Source organism: Pongo pygmaeus, chromosome 12 (genome assembly GCF_028885625.2).
Source record: "Pongo pygmaeus isolate AG05252 chromosome 12, NHGRI_mPonPyg2-v2.0_pri, whole genome shotgun sequence".
Taxonomy (NCBI): domain Eukaryota; kingdom Metazoa; phylum Chordata; class Mammalia; order Primates; family Hominidae; genus Pongo; species Pongo pygmaeus.
In genome coordinates, this window is record NC_072385.2 from 87,176,659 (window position 1) to 87,197,520 (window position 20,862).

At 43.3% G+C, this 20,862-nt stretch overlaps 2 protein-coding genes across 3 annotated transcripts in view; one reads left to right on the forward strand and one right to left on the reverse strand.

Moving 5' to 3' along the window:
- The window catches only part of RHOQ (ras homolog family member Q), a 57,634-nt gene extending 37,451 nt beyond the window's left edge, over nt 1-20,183 (reverse strand). The window contains exon 1 of the mRNA XM_063649416.1: nt 20,005-20,183. Within this exon, the coding sequence (XP_063505486.1) occupies nt 20,005-20,157 (153 nt within the window). The 5' untranslated portion in view covers nt 20,158-20,183. The remainder of the gene's footprint in view (nt 1-20,004) is intronic.
- ATP6V1E2 (ATPase H+ transporting V1 subunit E2) overlaps nt 1-20,862 on the forward strand; it is a 30,212-nt gene that overhangs the window by 427 nt on the left and 8,923 nt on the right. Inside the window, exons 2-6 of one of the 2 annotated variants that reach the window (XM_054473168.1) lie at nt 306-563; nt 5,232-5,324; nt 6,027-6,139; nt 8,196-8,301; nt 10,078-10,142. The gene's annotated coding sequence lies outside the window, so the exon portion shown is untranslated. Of the gene's footprint in view, nt 1-232; nt 564-5,231; nt 5,325-6,026; nt 6,140-8,195; nt 8,302-10,077; nt 10,143-20,862 lie in introns of those variants that run through there. The other variant, XM_054473189.2, reaches the window with a different exon arrangement.

Here is a 20,862-nt window from a genome sequence, read left to right on the forward strand (position 1 = left end):
CCCCTGGAGGCCACATTCTCCGAGGTCCCCTTTCGGTCCCCAGTGTCCCTCAAAGGTATTCCGTTGTAATCCCGGAGAACTGATACACCCTAGTGCTCTGAAACTTGGCCTGTGCTCGAGGCGGCAACCCCTGCCCCTCTGCCTGGCGATGCCTGAACACACCCATCTGGCCAGATCCTGTTCACTGGCCAAGAATGCAGCATTGAACATTGGGCACTGGGGCGGGGGTGCACTCCGCGCTGACACCGCACCCCTCCCCTCAACTTGCTGACTAGAGGTAATCGCTTCCTTTCATCGATTTACAGCGTTAGAAAAATGCAGCATTGAGAGGCAGCGCGGAGGTCAACTGGACCATCCCCCTTAGGTTGTGGGGAAGAAAACTGAGACCTAAAAAGGTGAAGCGGTCGTCCCAAAGGCTTCCAGCTGCTCCCAGTACTCAAGGACTTGGAGCACACTTGGGGAAATGCTCACTGTTGTATTCCCATTCCTCACTATCCGGGAGGCCTGAACTCTCAAACTCCGAATCTGATTTCCACTCTCCCAGGAAGGCTTCGGAAATCACTGTAAGTTCCTTGCAGATTCTCATTGAGCCTCTCCCCAGGACCCACCCTTTGGCCCTGCGTGTCTGCGAGTAGATATGCGCATTGCTAGCTGCTTTAGATGCAATGAATCTGGAAGATATTTTGTATGGACTGAATAACAGGTTGAGGAAGGCAGAACAGTGCCTTAAGGTCAGTTCCTGGTTCAAGACCGGCCTCTGCTAGTTGCTCTTAGAGAGAAAGAGAGCAGGGCCTGCCCCATTCTTGGCTTTCAGGACCATTTGTTCAGGCAGCATTTGCAGGGACTCGTGTCCTGAAAGGAGGGTCTATCCAGGAGCTTGAGAAGGAGAGCACTCAGCCAGGAGAGCTGAGTTTGGTCCTAGCTCTGACCCTGGTTAGCAGTGTTACCTTGAGCATGTCACTTCCCTTCTCAGGGCCTCCGTTTTCTCATCTATAAATGTGAACTAAGAGTAGGAGAAGCTCTGGGAATGTCATAGCACTCCCAGTGGGGAACTGATGTCCGATGAATCATGCAGTGGTGACTTCATTGGTGACAGTGACCTCATTCTTTTGGCCCACAGAGTTGCCAAAACTGACTGCCAGGAATACTTAGAGCTCTGGGGCTGATCCCACTTGGTGTGTATGTGGGATGGGGAGGGGGGCTATCCAGAATGCCCCCCTGTCAGCCCATGAATGCCTTAGCTGGAAGCACCAATCAGACCTCAACAGAAACCTCACTTTCCCATGAGCAAAGAAGATAATGTCCAAGTGGTTAAAAAAAAAACAAAAAAAAAGGGTTACAGAAAAAGCTCTCAAATTTCAGGGATTGGAGATAGAAAGCACTTTGTTTCTGAATGTCCCATAGGCTGTCTGCTTGCTTCTCTCCTTTTATTTGTGCAAATGTTGAAACAGACACAGGTCTGTGAAGAGAACAGTGAAATTTCTTTTTCTTTTCTTTTTTTTTTTTTTTTTTGAGACAGGGTCTTGCTCTGTCGTTCAGGCTGGCGTGCAAAGGCATGATCTTGGTTCACTGCAACCTCTGCCTCCCTGGTTCAAGTGATTCTCCAGCCTCAGCCTCCAAGTAGCTAGGATTACAGGCATGTGCCATCATGCCCGGCTAATTTTTGTATTTTTTTGCAGAGCGGGGTTTCGCCATGTTGCCCAGGCTAGTCTCGAACTCTTGAGTTCAAAGTGATCCGCATGCCTCAGCCTCCCAAAGTTCTGGGCTTACAGGTCACTGCACCTGGCTGAGAACAGTGAAATTGCTAATTAGCCTTCTCTTACTCTTTTTCCTGTACTCCCTCCTTCCTCCCCTACTTAATGCATTCCATATTTCAATTAACAAGCATTTATTGAGGTCTGCTAGATGCCAGATTTTATTCCTGGGCTGGGGACAAAGAGCTGGAAAGCCACAGTCACTTCTAGCTAAAGCATTCAAGGAACTTATTAGCAAACAGGCAAGCACTCTATAGTGTGAGCAATGCTGTGCTAGAGAATAGAGAATAGGCTTCTGGAGGCGCAGAGGAGGCAATTAGTACATAGCTCCAGGTGTGCTGAGGAAGGATTTGTGGAAGTGATGTCACTGACCTGAGGCTTAAGAGTCTAATGGGAGTAAGGTAAGAATGCCTGGGAAAGGCCAAGAGCCCTGCATCAAAGCAAGAAGGAACAGCACACAACTTCCTGGGAATGGTGAGGCATGTAAGGTGGACAGAGTGCATGATTAGTGGTGCTGGGGAACTGGTTTGTATTTAATTGGGAACCATATAATGCAGGCAGTCCATGAGCTTCTGAAAGCCATATGAAGAAGAATGCAGGGTCTGGCATGGGTTGGGCAGTCTCCACTGTACAAAGGCCGAAGGCCAGGGCCAATGGGGCCACTGAGGAAGAAATCTGACCCACACGCTTACTACAAAGGCATGGCCCCAGCTCAATGCTGTGTTCATTGTAAGAAGGGCACTTTTTTCTTATCACAAATGTGACTTCTGTTTGTCAAACCCTGTGCCCATAGGGGTGCATCCACTCAGAGGGGAACCTTGGTCTATGTAGCAAAAGATGAAGGCACTGTCTAGGCAAGCAGTGGTTCTGGGAGAGAGGATGTAATGAAGGGAATAAACACAAATTTCTAGAGCATCTGCTGTATACTGTATCCAGTTATGGTCCTGGGTATTTGGTGCTCATTGATATAGGACATCTTATTTCATCCCCAAACAACCTTGTAAACTTTGTAGAGAGTATGTATTGGTTTGTCTATCCAGAACAGCACCATTCACTTCTGCTAAATGTTTTTATAATGTAATCTCTGTAATCATGTGGTTTAAATGGAAGCTGCCATCTTCTTATACATCCTGCCCCTGGTACCTATTGAGCCCTAGGTGGACACCTGATTCAAGATGGGACAATTAGAACTCTTTCCTGAATTTTTTTTTTTTTTTTGAGACAGAGTCTCACTCTGTTGCCCAGGCTGGAATGCAGTGGTGCAGTCTTGGCTCACTATAGCCTCAACCTCCCAGGCTCAAGCAATTCTCTCACCTCAGCCTCCCAAGAAGCTGGGATTATAGGCGTGAGCCACCAAGCCTTTCCTGAGAATTTTGAATTTGGGATTCACGGTAGGAGTTTCTCCTCTTTTGCTAACTGAACTGGGCGATGTGAGCCTGGAAGCTGTAGGTCATTTATGTTTCAGCCATTCACAAAGTAGCCAGTCCAAGGAAATGTAGCTAAAGTGCAGAGAGAAGCAAAGAGAGAGAGAGAACACCACCACCACCACCACCACCACTACTCCCCCATCACAAAGGGCAGAGAGGAAACAGGCCATCTGTGAGTTACTGATTTGCATCACCCCCGAGATCCTGTTGCACAACTGTTCTCTGACTGGTCATTTGAGTTAATAAATCTTCCCCTTTTTTTTGCCCAGTGAGTAGGGGTTAGTTTTCTGTAACTGGTAACCAAAGGAATCCTATTACAATATTATATCTATAGTTCAGATTAGATGATGAGATTAAGAAGCTTGCCCCAAATCACACAGCTGGTAAGTGGCAGAGCTAGGTTTCAAAATCATCTCTCTTCAAAGCTAATGCATTTGCCATATTCCACGTTGACAAAGTATCAAAAGTTTTTGAGTAAAAAAATGACAAGCTTGGACCTGTCATTTGGGAAGGTCACTCTGGGACTCATAGAAAATGGATTTGGAAAGGATAAGGGTGAAGGCAGAAAGAGCCAGGAGGAGACAGATCACAACAGTCTGACCCAAGCATGGCAGTGAACATGAAGAGGAGGCAGTGGGTTTCAGGGAGATTTGGATGACGGAATCCACAGGGCTTGGTAGCAGTGTGGGGATATGGGGATGACAGAGGATGTGAGAGAGAACAAGGTTTTACGATAACTCTGAGGCATCTACATTATGATTTCATCTACTTTCTTTTTTTTTTCTTTTTAATGTCCTCTGTTGTTATCTTCCCACTTCTTCTTTGGACTTCTTCCTCGCTTTTTAAGCCTTTCCATCTCCGATTGTTTCCTAACCACGCAACTGACTGTCTAAATCAAGCTGAGATTAGAACTCTAGAGGACAGTATGTTCTAAAACACATTCATTTGCATCATTTTGTGTGTTCCCTCATGTCTGCTTAGGAAATGGAAAAATGGACTCCAAGGGATCATTTGGTGTTGTGGCTAGGATGTTTTAGGTTGCAAGTCATAGAAAATTCAACTTGAACCAGCTTCAGCAATGAGGGAAGTGTATGGACTTCTGTTATGGAAAAATCCAGAAGTAGTCCAAGCTTCAGGCATGAATTGATCAGAACTCTTTTTTTTTTTTTTTTCTGCACATCTCTCAGTTTTTCTTCTTCTCTATGGGTCAGCTTTCTACTCAGCATACCTTCTTTCCTGGAAGCAAAATGGTTGCACCAAGTCCAGGCATCACCATCCATATACCATGTTTTCCAGAAGGAAAGAGAGCTTCTCTTGACCCACTTATTGAACAAAGTCTTGAACTTTGTCTGATTAGTTCAACTTAGTTCATCCCTGAACCAGTCATGGGGGGTAGTAAACTGTCAGGTGACTGTTGCCTTAGGCCTGGGCTACTGTCCATCCCTAAAACCATCACTGTGGCAAGGAGTTGGGACTATCCTAATTGGGCCTATCAGCCCTGCCCCGCAGGGGCTGGGGTTTCACAGCTACCCAGGTTCTATGGTTTCTGCACAGTGAGTGACAAGTTTGGGGGAATGCATGCCGAGGAGGCAACCAGCAATATACATCTACGTTGTTGCCTAAGGGTCAGCGTTCCTAGGCCTTCCCCTGGCTACACTGGAAATAAAGAATTTTAGGATAGGCCAGGTACAGTGGCTTATACCTGTAATCCCAGCACTTTGGGAGGCCGAGGTGGGAGGATCAGTTGAGGTCAGGAGTTTGAGACCAGCCTGGCCAACATGGTGAAACCCCGTCTCCACTAAAAATACAAAAATTAGCCAGATGTGGTGGCGGGTGCCTGTAATCCCAGCTACTTGGGAGGCTGAGTTAGGAGAATCACTTGAAACGGGAGGCAGAGGTTGCAATGAGCTGAGATGGTGCCACTGCACTCCAGGCTGGGCGCCAGAGCAAGACTCTCTCAAAAAAAAAAGTTTAGGAGAGAGGCAAATGTTAAGAGGAGAGGAAGGTGAGAAGGCTCCAAATCAAATCTGTGATTTGTTCCAAATTTCAGGTGGATCGTCAATACAGGAGTCCATACTGACTCAATCCCTAATTTTGGCCTGTATTCTTCTCCCTGTCTGAACCATCTTCTTAGAAGTCACTGGTAAGGAGATAAAATGATGGTCATTCTTTAACACTGGTGCTGCCCTGCTGTTCTGTTATGCTTCTTCCCACCACAATGCCCAGAATCCTCACACTGCAGCCTCTTCACTCCGCAGGGCACCTGTTGGCCTTCCCTACAGCATCCTGCCACATACCCTACCTATCCCTATCCCTATTTTTCTCCCTGCCACTAAAACCTCCCATTGGCACCCTCTTCTCTTTGCACTCCAGTGTAGGTACACTGCACAATATTCTGAGCTAAGGTATTAATGGCTTAAACACCACAGCAATTTCTTAAAGGTCACTGGTTCCTAATGATCAGGCTGATAAATAAATCCAGTAGGATTGGTTTGCCTGGTTTTCATTCCCAGTTAGAATGTACATAGATCTCTTTTTCTAGTTGATTACATACCACAAACTCAGAAGAATGGCCCAGCCTCTGAGAACTTCGGCTCAAGCACTCTTAATGTTTTGCCGTTTTCATTTCTGTTTTCTGCTGCAACCTAAGGTCGGGAGACTAGTCATTGTGACTGATGGCATCACCACCCATTGCTGAACTATAGGAAAGGACATTTCCTTAGAGGTTGCTAGTATGGAATACTCATATGATTTAGGAGTGGTCTCCTCTCATAGGCTCCAAAGGACGCTAGGTCACAGATCCCTCCTCCAAAAATGAAATTAATTATTTTATTTTATGTTTCAGAACCAAGAGTGCCAGAAAACCATCCCAAGACTCACATAGTTGTTCCTCCATAGTGGATGTTTTGGCCACTGGACATCAGAACCACATATTGGGTTTGAAGAATCTTCTACATGGTGAGCCTTGGTGGGAAGAAAAGAATATCCCTTCCTTATAGAAGCTGAAATTACAGACTCTTGCTTTCCTTGTCAGACTTAAAAGCTAGTGTAGCTAGAGTTAAATACAGGGCACACTGTCTCTGGAGGCTGCAGCTTTAGTGGTGGGTACACAATTCAGTTCCTGACCCAGGAAGTGGCACATCAGGGCAGGCAGTGGTGTTGGTTGTGGTATAATTGAGTTCCTGGTTCAGAAGTGACAACTGTACACATGAGTTGTCTAGGGTTTGGTGAAAACAATGGTATTGAAAGTGGTTTTCTCATCAAATTAGTTCCTGAGTCATGTGTCGAACACTGTTTCTATCTTGAGCAGCTTCTCTAGCCTTTCTACAATCCTGTGACCTGCCTGTGATCCTTTTAAGATTTCTTTCTGTTTAATCGACCACAAACAGCTTCTGTTGCTTGCAACCCAGGCTCCTGAGAAGGGATTGGAGAAGCAGATCACTTTATTAATGTGCTTCATGTAGAGAGAGTAGAGACTTCCACCTCTACCGTACCTAAATAGCTGGTACTGGATGTACCTTTCTAATGTGAGCAACTTTAAAATTGAACAGAATATATGAAACCTCTCTTTTCAGACATTGAACAGCATGTAGCACAGGACCGTGATTCCTGAAAGTAGGGAACAAATGGGGCAAACCCTATCACTCTAACTTTCTGCTGAAAAATTCTGTCTAAATTGTAGCACAATGAGGGGGAACCCAAGCAGAGCATAGTGGTCTTGCTGAGTTGAGGAGATAGTTGAGCAGACTTTTCAAGGCAGAGTATCAGAGAGAATATAACAGCAAAACAAGCTCCTGGAATCCCTTTGAATCTGTTGCTGAATACTAAGCTGCACATGCATAAGGTGAAACTTCACAGTGCGAGGCAAAGAACTACCGCAGAGCTGTGAGCTGATTGGTTCCCAGGGCTCACTGGGCAATATTTGAGTTTCAACTCGCCAATGTGAAGAAACCTTGCTGAGTGTCCAGGGAATTCAGTAGAAATCCCAAAAGGGTAAGGCATTAGTAGAAGGGCTAACTAAGCTGAAAAGTGAGGTAACTCTAGACTTCCTCCAACAAGGTTTAGAAAGCAGCCTCAAAAAGAGGAAGTTCATCCGCTACTACCGTAACTGCCAGCCAAAACAAATTTTACCATTTTTAAAACAACAAAATACAGACATTTAACAACATTAAATTCAGAATGTTAGAAATACTAGATATGCAAATAAGTAGAGAAATAGAACCCAAAATCAGGAGAAAAATCATTTACTAGAAACAAACCCAAAAATGACAGAGATAATAACATTAGCAGACAAGGACTTAAAAAATTGAAATAAACACAAGGATTTAAAGGAAAACATGAACATAGTGAAGAAAAAACTAGAAGATATAGAAAATAACCAAATGGAACTTCTGGAGCTAAAAAATACAACACCTATAATGAATAATTCAGTGGTTGAGCTTAACAGTAGATTAGATATTGTGGAATGAAATATCTGTGACACTGAAGACATAGCAATAGAAACTGTCCAAATTAAAGCAGAGAGAAAGGAAACAAAAGAAACACAGACACACAGAGCCTCAATCACCTTAAGACGATATTAAAAACTGGAGTCCTCGAAAAGGATTAAGGGTGATGATTTAAAGGCCAAAAACAAAGTCCCAAATTTCATGAAAATTGTAAACATATAGCTCCAAGAAGCTCAACAAATCCAAAGTAGGAGAAAAACAAAGCAAACCATATCAAGTGAGGCAGTTTGTAATTAAATCACTGAAAACCAGTAATAAGTAGAAAAAATTTAAAAAAAGAGAAAAAAAGACACATTTTATACAGGGAACAAAGACAGATATAATTGCAGACTTCTCTTCAGAAATAATGCAAACTAGAACTTAATGAAATCGCATCTTTAAAGTGATAAAAGAAAAAGAAAGCACTGTCAATCTAGAATTCTATATCCACCAGAAATATTCTGTAAAATTGAAGGTAAAATAAATGTTTGTCGACAACAAAAGGCTTAAAGTTTTTTTTAAACCAGAAGATCTTCAATACAAGAAATACGAAATAAAGTTCCTGAGGCAGAAAAAACATGGTACCAGATGAAACCACTGACCTACACAAAGAAATGAAGAGCACCAGAAATGGTAAATACATGGGTAAATATGAGACATTTCTTTCTCTGTTACAAAATCCTTTAAAACATAATTGACCTTGGCCGGGTATGGTGGCTCACACCTGTAATCCCAGAACTTTTGGAGGCTGAGGCAGGTATATTGCTTGAGCTCGAGAGTTTAAGACCAGCCTAGGCAACATGGCAAAACCCCATCTCTACAAAAAATACAAAAATATAGCTGGGTGTGGTGGCACACTCCTATAGTCCCAGCTACTCAGGTGGCTGAGGTGGAAGGATCACTTGAGCCCAGGAGGTCAAGGCTGCATGAGCTGAGATCATGCCACTGCACTCCAGTCTGGGTGATAGAGCCAGACCATGTCTCAAAAAAAAAAACCAACAAAAAAAACCCAAACCATTATATCTATCTAACTATCTATCTATCTATCTATCCATCTATCTATCTATCTATCTACACATACATGCACACACTATATATGATATGACATTATATATAATGTTAGACATATAATATGTTAGATATATAATATAACGTTAGATATATAATATAATTTTAGATATATAACGTTAGATATATATATAATTAAAAATAAAAAACACAATTGACCATCTAAAGCAAAACTAATAGCAGTATATTACATGGTTTATAACATGTAGAAATAAAACCTATAACAATAATAACAAAAGGGATAGAAAAACAGAAATAGAACTATATTCTTAAAAAATCCTTACATTGCACATTAAATGATATAGTATTATCTGAAGGTTGTCTTAGTCTCTTCCTGCTGTCATAGCAATCTACCATAGACTGGGTCATTCATAAATAATAAAAATTCATTTCTCATAGTTCTAGAGGCTGGGAAGTCTAAGATCAAGGAATCAGCAGATTTGGCATCTGGTGAGGGCTCACTTTCTGCTTCCAAGATGGCATTTTGTTGCCGCATGCTTCAGAGGGAAAGGAACAAACACTATGACCTCACATGGTAGAAGGGAAAAGGGGGTTAAAGCAAATAACAAAAAACTCTCTTAAGCCCTTTTATAAGGGCACTAATCCCATCCATGAGGGCTCTCCCCTTCCAAATTACCTCCCAAAGTTTCCTCCTCTTAATACCATCACCTTGGGGTTTAAGTTTCAACATAAATTTTGGAAGGACACATACATTCAAACTATAACAAAGGTTGACTAAGAAAACTTAAAGATGCATGTTGTAACCTAGAGCAATCACTATAAATAAATAAATAAATACATACATACATAAATAAAGCAAAGAGGTATTTTTAATAAGCCAACAGTAAAGACAAAGTAGAATACCAAAAAAAACCAAAAAATCAAAAAGAAAGTCAGGAGGGTGCCAAGATCATTCAATGGTCTTAGGAAAAGAGTAGTCTCTTCAATAAATGGTGATGAGACAAACTAGATATCCACATGCAAAAGAATGAATCTGGATCCTTCCCTCTCAACATATACAAACATTTACTCAAAATGAATTGACAAACAAAAGACATGAGCTAAGACCATAAACTTTTAGGAGAAAACCTAGGGATAGATCAACACTTTCTTATATATGATGTCAAAAGCATAACAACAAAAGTAAAACCAAAACTGGACTTCATAAAAATTACAAATCTTTTCTGCATCAAAGGACATTATCAAGAAAGTGAAAAGACAGCATACAGAATGAGAGAAAATACTTACAAATCAAATAGCTCATAAGACTCTAGCATCCAGAATGTATAAAGTTCTCTTATCATTCAACAATAAAATGACAAATAATTTATTTTTTTAAAGGGGCAAAAGACTTGAACAGACATTTCTCCAAACAAGATATAAATCACCAACAAGCACATGAAAAGGTATTCAACATCGTTAGTAGTTAGTCTTTAGGTAAATGTAAAGAAAAACCTCAATGAGGTACCCCTTTACACCCATTAGGATGGCTATAATTAGGGGTGGGGAAGGAAAATAAGTGTTGGTGAAGATGTGAAGAAATTGGAACCCTTTAGATTGCTGGTGGGAACATAAAATGGTTCAACCTCTGGAAAACAGTTCGAAGGTCTTTGAAAAAGTTAATTATAGAATTACAATATGACCCAGCAATTCTAGAGCTAGGTATATATCCAAAAGAATTGAAAACAGGTCCTCAAATAAATACATGTGCATACCATGTTCACAGTGGCACTATTCCCAGTAGCCAAAAGGTGAAGACAGCTCAAATGTTTATCAATCGGTGAGTAGATAAATTGTGGTATATTGATACAGTGGAATATTATTGAGCCATAAAAAGTAATGCAGTACTGATAGCTGCTACAATGTGGATGAATCTCTAAAACGTTATGCAAAGTGAAAGTAGCCAGACACAAAATGCTATGTGTTGTATGTTTCCATTTACATGAAATATCCAGAACAGGTAAATTCATAGACAGAATGTAGGTTGGTGGTTGCTATGGGCTGGGGATGGTAGGGTTTGAAGGGAAAATGAGGAGCAACTGCTTAATGAATATGAGGTTTCCTTTTGGAGTGATAAAAGTGTTTTGAAACTAGATAGAGGCAATGGTTGTACAACCTTGTGAATGTAATAAATGCTACTGAAATATTACTTTAAATTCACCTCAATTTCAAAAAATGTATTCATCAACCAAGAGAAAAAAAGTCAGGTAATATGGTTTGGCTGTGTCCTCACCCAAATCTCATCTTGAATTGTAGCTCCCATAATTCCCACGTGCCATGGGAGGGGCCCGGTGGGAAGTAATTGAATCATGGGCTTGGGTCTTTTCTGTGCTGTTCTTGTGCTAGTGAATAAGTCTCATGAGATCTGATGGTTTTACAAAGGGGAGTTCCCCTGGACAAGCTTTCTCTTGCCTGCTGCCGTGTAAGACGTGTCTTGCTTCCCCTTTGCTTTCTGCCATGATTGTAAGGCCTCCCAGACATGCTGAACTGTGAGTCAATGAAACCTCTTTCCTTTATATATTACCCAGTCCTGGTTATGTCTTTATTAGCAGTGTGAGAACAAACTAATACATCAGGAAAAGAGGAAAAAAGGAAGAAAGAATAGCTGGTTAAAATAGAAAACAAATAGCAAAATAAAAGACTTAAGTCCAACCATACTGATAATTATATAATATATAATAACACTTGAGGAGAGTGCAGGGCAGGTGGCCAGGGAAAGCAGGTAATAATGAGAACCTTTGTGTTTGAAGACCTAAATGACAAACTGTTTGACCTCTGAAATGAGTATTGGAGAAAGGAGGAGGATGATGGTTCTTGGTTCCTGAGAGGTGGATGCCTGACCTACCCTGAGATAGTGGCAGAATTGGGGGCATGACCACCCCACCCACCACCATCATCCCTTTACTGTGCACAGGCCTGAACCTCTTCTCAGCTTCTGTTCAGCCCAGTGCTTCCCTCCTGGAGCCATCCTGGTGTCTCACATGCTGTAGGGACCAGGGAATCCTGGGGCTGGAAGAGGAGAGGGCTCTGTGTGTAGGTGGTAGGAGACTGAGCTGCATTCTGGAGATGTGCAGTTGTGGCCTGAACTGAGTGATCCTGAGACCTTCAGTTAAAGGTGGGAATTTCCAGCAGATGCCTTACAGTCAGGGATATCCTTCAACCTCCTTTGCAACAATGTAACAGGACAGGTTATAAAAATACTGAAATAATTTCTTTCTGGTTCGAAAACATTTCCTACCCTGAGCTCCTTGAGTGCCCTGATCAGGCCACTGCATCACCCTCATGTTCATCATCTTTGTACCCCCATCTCCTTCAACTCAAAGAAGATTGCAAATTCCTAAGATTGTTGAGAGCCTATTGGGGAGACTACTTCCTCACCACCCAAACCATTCATCCATGGGTTCAATAAATTGTTATTATTATTATCATCATCATCATCATCATCATCATCATCATTATTAAAGACAGATGTCACTCTGTTACCCAGGCTGGAGTGCAGTGGCACTATCACAGCTCACTGCAGCCTCAAACGCTTGGGCTCTAGTGATCCTCCCGCCTCAGCTTCCTGAGTAGCTGAGACCATAGGTGCACACCACCATGCCTAGCTCATTTTTAAAATTTTTTGTAGAGATGGGGTCTTGCTACGTTTCCCAGGCTGGTCTCAAACTCCTGGCCTCAAGCAATCCTCCTGCCTTGGCCTTCCAAAGCACTGGGATTACAGGCGTGAGCCACCACACCCAGCCAAATCATTATTAAGCTACTGCTATGTACTAGACTCTGTGGGCAGTGTTGAAATGAGTGCAGAGTGGGTCAGAAATAGTCCTCTTCCCAAGAAGATCACTGAGGAAGCCCCTAGGCATGGTGAGGGACAGCACTGAATGGGTACAGTCTTTTCCTTGCAAACCAGTACCTTCCCTGCATTATAGGTTGAGCTGTGTCTAACAGCAAATGTGAGGCCAGCCAGGACTTGTCATGGTGAGAATTAAGTCAGTATCAAAGCAGTGTTGGGCATCTGAATGTGTAACTCAAGGCTGAGGACTAGTAGACACTGCTTCTGGTGTTCCTGCCCTCCCTCTTGGAGCTGTCCCTACCCACGACTTACAGGTTGGAGGCTTGGGCAGCCAGCTGCCTTTGAAGAGCTATTTCCCAGGGCTCCTTGCTGACTTCATACCTACCCTTGGCCCCTCTGGAGGCTGCCTGGGGCTCTGACCTCCAGCCTGGGCCAACTTCTCCATAGGCAGCTCTAGGAGTATGGTTCTAGGAAGGGCAGAATGAGGGGCTCTGGGAGCCCGTGGGCAGGGAAGTGGTGCTTTGTGAAAGACAGCATCTGATATTTCTCTCTCACTTTACAAAACTTGTTTGCTTCTTCCACTATTCGGCCTTCTCAGCTCCACTGTGAGGGCAACAGAACTCCTCATCAACATCCTGGTTTTACAGAAGTAGTTTTGTGTCTCTAGGTGAATTGAGGCAGATTGTCAGCCTTTATCCAGATTGCCCAACCTATGAGTGGCATCAGGACTGGGGTCTGAACCTCTGATGCCCAGTCCTGGATGCATCTTGTGACATCAAGCGGCTGCCCATGGAGCCTCCAAGGCAGAGGGAGACCTCCTGTTCCAGGGGCAGCCTGGTTTCCACCCTCATGAAGTGGAAGAAGGGAGTCCTGCCCCAGAGGAGTCACCATCCTGTGATGTCCCATGTCTACCCAGCGTGTGGGGCATGCCCACTATTAGCCACATAAACTGCTTATATGCCATGCAGCCAGACTCTCAGATCACTGCCACCACCCTGTTCCCACCTTCAAAGAGGGCTATTTCGGGGGGTGAATACTTTGACAAGTGGATTGAGTGGGTACATGAGACCTTCCAAGATCTTCTTAAGTAACAACTGATGGTTGCTTCACTGCTTTCTAAGAAGGGTGAATTTATTTAACTTGTAGTGCAGTGTTTCTCAAATATTTTGTCCTGCAAATTGCAGTAACAAATACATTTTTCATTGTGAACTGGAATACATACACATACATATATTATGTTTGTGTGTGTGCACATGTATCTATACATATAACAAAAGGTTTAATATAACAGTACTTAACCTTACCACCTGTAATGAATTCTGGATTTTTGATTCTATTTGGTTTCATTTCTTTTTAGTCAGTGATGATCCACTAAATGATTTCATAGTCCACCAAAGGGTCACTCACGGTTCACACTTGGAGACACCCAATGCAGGTCTCTGCTGGCTGAGTGCACTGGCTTGTGGCTGGAGGTGAGTGCTCAGGACCACAGATGGATAAAGAACCTCTATAACTCAACAACGACAAAAAAACAAACAACCTGATTTTAAAAATGGGCAAAGAACTTGAGTAGACAGTTTCCAAAGAAGATAAGCAAATGGCCAATAAGCGCATGAAAAGATGCTTAATATCACTTATTATTAGGGAAATGCAAGTCAAAACCACAATGGTACCACAATGGGTAATTTCATATCCATTAGGATGGCTATTATTTAAAAACAAAAAAAACCGCCAACAACAAACCCAGGACAAGGCATGGTGGCTCACACCTGTAATCCCAGCACTTTGGGAGGCTGAAGGGGAGTATCACTTGAGGCCAAGAGTTCAAGACCAGCCTGGGCAACAAAGTGAGACTCCTTCCTCTACAAAAAAATTTAAAAATTAGTTGGACTGGCCGGGCGCGGTGGCTCCCGCCTGTAATCCCAGCTCTTTGGGAGGCCAAGGTGGGCGGATCATGAGGTCAGGAGATCGAGACCATCCTGGCTAACAAGGTGAAACCCTGTCTCTACTAAAAATACAAAAAATTAGCCAGGCATGGTGGCAGGTGCCTGTAGTCCCAACCACTCAGGAGGCTGAGGCAGGAGAATGGCATGAACCTGGTAGGCAGAGCTTGCAGTGAGCCGAGATCGCGCCACTGCACACCAGCCTGGGTGACAGAGCGAGACTCTTGTCTCAAAAAAAATAAATAAATAAATAAAAATTAGATATGATGGTGTGCACCTGTAGTCCCAGCTACTCAGGAAGCTGAAGTGGGAAGATTGCTTGAGCCAGGAGTTTGAGGCTGCAGTTAGCTATGATCATGCCACTACACTCCAACCTGGGCAACAGAGCCAAGACACAAAAGAAAGAAAAAAACAAAAACAAAACCAGAAAACAGCAAGTACTGGCAAAGATGTGGAAACATGGGAACCCATGTGCATTGCTGTGAACTGTAAAATAGTGCGGCTGCTGGGGAAAATGGCGCGGACGTTCCTCAAAACACTGAGCTTAGAACTACTATATGATCCAGCAATTCCACTTCTAGGCATATGCCCCAAAGAAGTGAAAGCAGGTCTTTGAACAGATATTTATATATCCATGTTCATAGCAGCATTATTCACAACAGCCAAGAAAGGAGAGCACCCCAAGTCTCTATGAATGGATGAATAGACAAAATGTGGTATATACACACAATGAAATATCCAGCCATAAAAACGAAGGAAATTCTGACCTGTGCTACAACATGGGGAATCCTAAACACACCATACTAAGTGAAATAAGCCAGCCAAGGAAGGACAAATATTATGATTCTATTTATATGAGGTACCTGGAGTACTCAAATTCACAGAGACAGGAAGTAGAATGGTGGTTGCCAACAGTTACTTGGGGAAGAGTATGTGGGAAGACGAAAAAGTTCTGGAGATGGATGGTGGTGATAGTTGCAAAACCATGTGAATATTCTTAATGCTACATAAATGTACACTTAAAAAGGCAGGGTGTGGTGGTTCACACCTGTAATCCCAGCACTTGGGAGGCTGAGGCAGGTGGAACACTGGAGGTCAGGAGTTCGAGACCAGTCTGGCCAACATGGTGAAAACCCATTTCTACTAAAAATACATAATTAGCCAGGTGTGGTGATGCACGCCTGTAGTCCCAGCTACTCGGGAGGCTGAGGCACAAGAATTACTTGAAGCCAGGAGGCGGAGGTTGTAGTGAGCCGAGATCACACCACCTCACTCCAGCCTGGGCAACAAGAGTGAAACTCCGTCTCAAAATAATAATAATAAAAAATAATGTACACTTAAAACTGGTTAAATGGCAAAATTTGTTATGTACATTTTACCACAATAAAACAAAAAAGATAGGTTTCACTTTTAAAATAGGATTTCCAACTTCTCTAAAAAATCAGATCTTATGACATCCTAGTCCACATTTTCTAAGGCAACAGACCGGGGAAGTATTTGCCCCTTTGGACAGGGATGGAAACGAAGGGCTTTCCTTTTTGGAGAAACTGCTACTGGAAACTTCTAGATATGCAGCTTTGAAGCAAATGACTCTTGGGGAGAACCTGACTGCTTTGAAGTAACCTGCCTGCAGATGTTTTAGAAGGAGAAATTCAGTTGTGAATTCTTCATGTAAATTATTTTGGGAGAAAGGTTTCTTCCCCTGCCTGTAGGCATTAGCTTTCTCCAGTCCTGACCAAAGCCTGCTTTGCCAGTGTGAGTGGAGTTCTTGGAATAAAACTCTATGTGGCCCCTCCTTACTCGTCAGCAACTGAAGCGGAGATGAAGATTTTCAGGCCCTTCTGATTTTCTCTGCAGGTGTCTCCTGTTACTTCCAGACCAAATGAACTCTGTCGCCCTTGCCTTCTCTCCCAAGCTTGTTCGCAAGGGAGCAGGGTGCCTGTCCCTGCTTTCTCACACCCTCACCCCAAGCTGAGCTGCTCTGTTCTGTGTGGCCAGAGGCCGAGTCCTCAGACCTGACACCCAACAGCTCGTGGGCCACATCTCTTCCTTCCACTCGCGATGCCTTGTCTTGTGTCCTGGCCCTCACTGTGTACAGGCTCCCTCTGGCTTTTGGCATATAGTCCAAGACTCCTGCCCCAACCACCCCCAGGCTGATCTTCCTGAGCCCAGGTTTGGCAAAGGTACAGCCCTGCTAAGAAGCCTTTGATGGGCTCTTTTGCATAATGCCCCAACTCTCAGGCAGACATTTCCACCCTTTCCCAGTTGTACCCCAGCATCTTTCTAGACATTGTCCTCTGCAAGTCTCTTGGCTACTGCCAAACCCACCTGCTCTCCACACCCAGACCTCAGACCCCTTTCCACCAGCAGGCCTTTGCCTGCAGTGTTCTCCCCATCTAGTGTCTTTCTTTCTGCTTACGATGACGGTCCATCTCTCAGCGCCCATCCTTACTACTTGCTCCCTGACTGGCCCCTTGCCCACAGGGCTGCTACCTCTGCTGAAGTCTGCAGTCACTCCGGCTGTGTCCTTTCCTGCCCCTTATCCCATCCCATTTTGAGTACCAGATACTTTTCTCCAATTTTAAACCAGGGCCCTCTCTGAAACCACAAGGCATTGCTTAAAGTTGGGTCTCCATAAAGATGTGATTGATTTTTGTCTATTTGGATAAATTCTGCTTAATAAATACTACCAACTTTCTACATTTTCCAGGTGACTTGCCTCCAAGTTAAGGTACTATGTTGATGTGCCCTGAAACCTCATTTTCTTGTCTGAGTTTTCCTAAATTGCCTTATGTTCTTTCATTTATCTTCATTTCCCTCCCTCCCTATTGGTGTTCTGTTGTTACCCATGGAAGGTCTCAAACCATCCCCTACCTGGTTTAAACATCTTCAGGTCAACAACACATTAAAAAATGTATTCAAATAGGAAGAGAGGAAGTCGAGTTGCCTCTGTTTGCAGACGACATGATTTTATATTTACAAAACCCCATCATCTCAGCCCAAAAACTTCTCGAACTGATAAGCAACTTCAGCAAAGTCTCAGGATACAAAATCAATGTGCAAAAACACAAGTATTCCTTTACACCAACAATAGGCAAGCAGAGAGCCAAATCATGAATGAACTGCCATTCACAATTGCTACAAAGAGAATAAAATACCTAGGAACACAGCCAACAAGGGATGTGAAGGACCTCTTCAAGGAAAACTACAAATCACTGCTCAAGGAATAAGAGAGGACACAAACAAATGGAAAAACATTCCATCCTCATGGATAGGAAGAATCAATATCATGAAAATGGCCATACTGCCCAAAGTAATTTATAGATTCAGTGCTATTCCCATTAAACTACCATTGACATTCTTCACAGAATTTTAAAAAAAACTATTTTAAATTTTATATGGAATCAAAGACGACCCCATATAGCCAAGACAATCCTAAGCAAAAAGAACCAAGCTGGAGGCATCACACTACCTGACTTCAAACTATACTACAAGGCTATAGTAACCAAAACAGCATGGTACTGGTACCAAAACAGACATATAGGCCAATGGAGCAGAGACCTCAGAAATAACATTGCACATCTACAACCATCTGATCTTCAAAAAACCTGACAAAAACAAGCAATGGGGAAAGGATCTCCTATTCAGTAAGTGATGCTGGGAAAACTGACTAGCCATATGCAGAAAACTGAAACTGGACCCCTTCCTTACACCTTATGTAAAAATTAACTTGAGATGGATTAAAGACTTAAATGTAAAACCCCAAACCATAAAAACCCTAGAAGAAAACCTAGGCAATACAATTTAGAACATAGGAATGGGCAAAGACTTCATGACAAAAATGCCAAAAGCAATTGCAACAAAAGCCAAAATTCACAAATGGGATCTAATTAAACTAAAGAGCTTCTGCAAAGCAAAAGAAACAATCATGAGTGAACAGGCAACCTACAGAATGGGAGAAAATTTTTTCAATCTACTCATCTGACAAAGGTCTAATATCCAGAATTTACGAGAAACTTAAACATATTTACAATTAAAAAAAACCATCAAAAAGTGGGCAAAGGATATAAACAGACATTTCTCAAAAGAAGACATTTACATGGCCAACGAACATATGAAAAAAAGCTCAATATCACTGATCTTCAAAGAAATGCAAATCAAAACCACAATGAGATACCATCTCACACCAGTCAGAATGGCAATTATTAAAAAGTCAGGAAACAATAGATGCCGGTGAGGCCGTAGAGAAATAGGAACACTTTTACACTGTTGGTGGGAATGTCAATTAGTTCAACCATTGTAAGAAGATAGTGTGGCAATTCCTCAAGGATCTAGAACCAGAAATAGCATTTGACCCAGCAATCCAATTACTGGGTATATACCCAAAAGATTATAAATCATTCTACTATAAAGACACATGCATATGTATGTTTACTGCAGCACCAATTATAAAGCAAAGACTTGGAACCAACCCAAATGCCCATCAGTGATAGATTGGATAAAGAAAATGTAGTACATACATGCTATGGAATACTATGCAGCCATAAAACGAATGAGATCATGTCCTTTGCAGGGACATGGATGAAGCTGGAAGCCATCATCCTCAGCAAAGTAATGCAGGAATAGAAAACCAAACACTGCATGTTCTCACTCATAAATGGGAGTTGAACATTGAGAACACATGGACACAGGGAAGGGAACATCACACACCAGGGCTTTTTAGGGGGTGGGGGTGAGGGGAGGAAACTTAGAGGATGGGTCAATAAGTGCAGCAAACCACCATGACACATGTATACCTATGTAACAAACCTGCACGTTCTGCCATTATCCTTTTTTTTTTTTTTTTTTGGAGACAGAGTCTCGGTCTGTTGCCTAGGCTGGAGTGCAATGGCACGATCTTGGTTCACTGCAACCGCGACCTCTCAAGCAATCCTCCCACTTCAGCCTCCCAAGTAGCTAGGACCACAGGCGCACACCATCATTCCTGGCTAATAAAAAAAAAAAATTGTAGAGATGTGGTCCCACTATGATGCTCAGGCTGGTCTTGAACTCCTGGGCTCAAGCAGTCCTCTACCTCTGCCTCCCAAAGTGTTGGGATTACAGGCATAAGCCACCTCACCCAGCCAAAAAATACTTTTTGAAAGACAGGGCCTGGCACAGTGGCTTACACCTGTAATCCCAGCACTTTGGGAGGCTGAGGCGGGTGGATCATGAGGTCAGGAGATCGAGACCATCCTGGCTAACATGGTGAAACTCCACCTCTACTAAAAATATAAAAAATTAGCCGGGCGTGGTGGCACGCGCCTGTAGTCCCAGCTCCTCGGGAGGCTAAGGCAGGAGAATCGCTTGAACCCAGGAGGCAGAGGTTGCAGTGAGCCAAGATCGCACCACTGCACTCCAGTCTGGGTGACAGAGTGAGACTCTGTCTCAAAGAAAAAGAAAAGAAAGAAAGACAGAAGAGGGGATGCCCCACTTCCCACATACTCAATATTTAAAATCCCCCAAAGGAGTCATTACTCCTCTACATTTTCTCACCCACTTCCTGGGCCCAGTAAGTTGCCCTGTGCTCCAAGCTCTGGAAAGCCCGTTCTCCTCCTTCCTCAGTCTGCAATCTCTAAGTGTCTGGAGGCCCACGTTTGGTCCTGCTTCCCTTTTGGCTAGGGGTGGGAAGCACACACCCAGACACATCTGACCTCAGATTTGCTTACAAATCCCAGCTGGAATGAAGAACAGTTGCTTCAGGGTCTGGGCAGGGCTCCAGGTTGACAGACACATTTTGCCCACCAAGCACTCCCTGCGGCTGCCTCCTCCCTCTCATGGTGCTGTGGATTTGGTACTTCCCCAAGATGCTCACAAGCTCATGTAGGCAAGGGCCCGAGAAGAGATTTCCCAGCTCACACTTCCTCTAAAGATCCTTCCCAGGCCAGGCATGGTAGCCCATGGCCATAATCCCAGCCCTTTGGGAGGCCAAGGTGGGAAGATTGCTTGAGCCCAAGAATTTGATATCGGCCTCAGCAAAATGGTGAGACCCATTTCTAAAAATGAAATAAAGACCTTTCCCACGCCCGTGAATATACAATCACCAGTTTGGAAACGTCTGCTTCCCAAAGGTCATATGGAGAGGCTTCTGGGATGCTGGTAATGTTCTCTTGATCTGGATGGTGGTTACAGGATATTTGCCTCGTAATATTCATTGAGCCAGACATTGCCATTTTATGTACTTGTCTGACTGCATTTTGTATTTCACAATTTTGAAAAAGGTAAAAAAAAAAAAAAAAAAAATCCTCCCTTCCATCCCCAAGCCCTTAATCCAATCAATCCACGTTAAAGGAACACCTATCTGCACCCAGCCCCTGCTAGGGAAGGAGAGTCTCGTTTTCAAAGAAGTTTCCT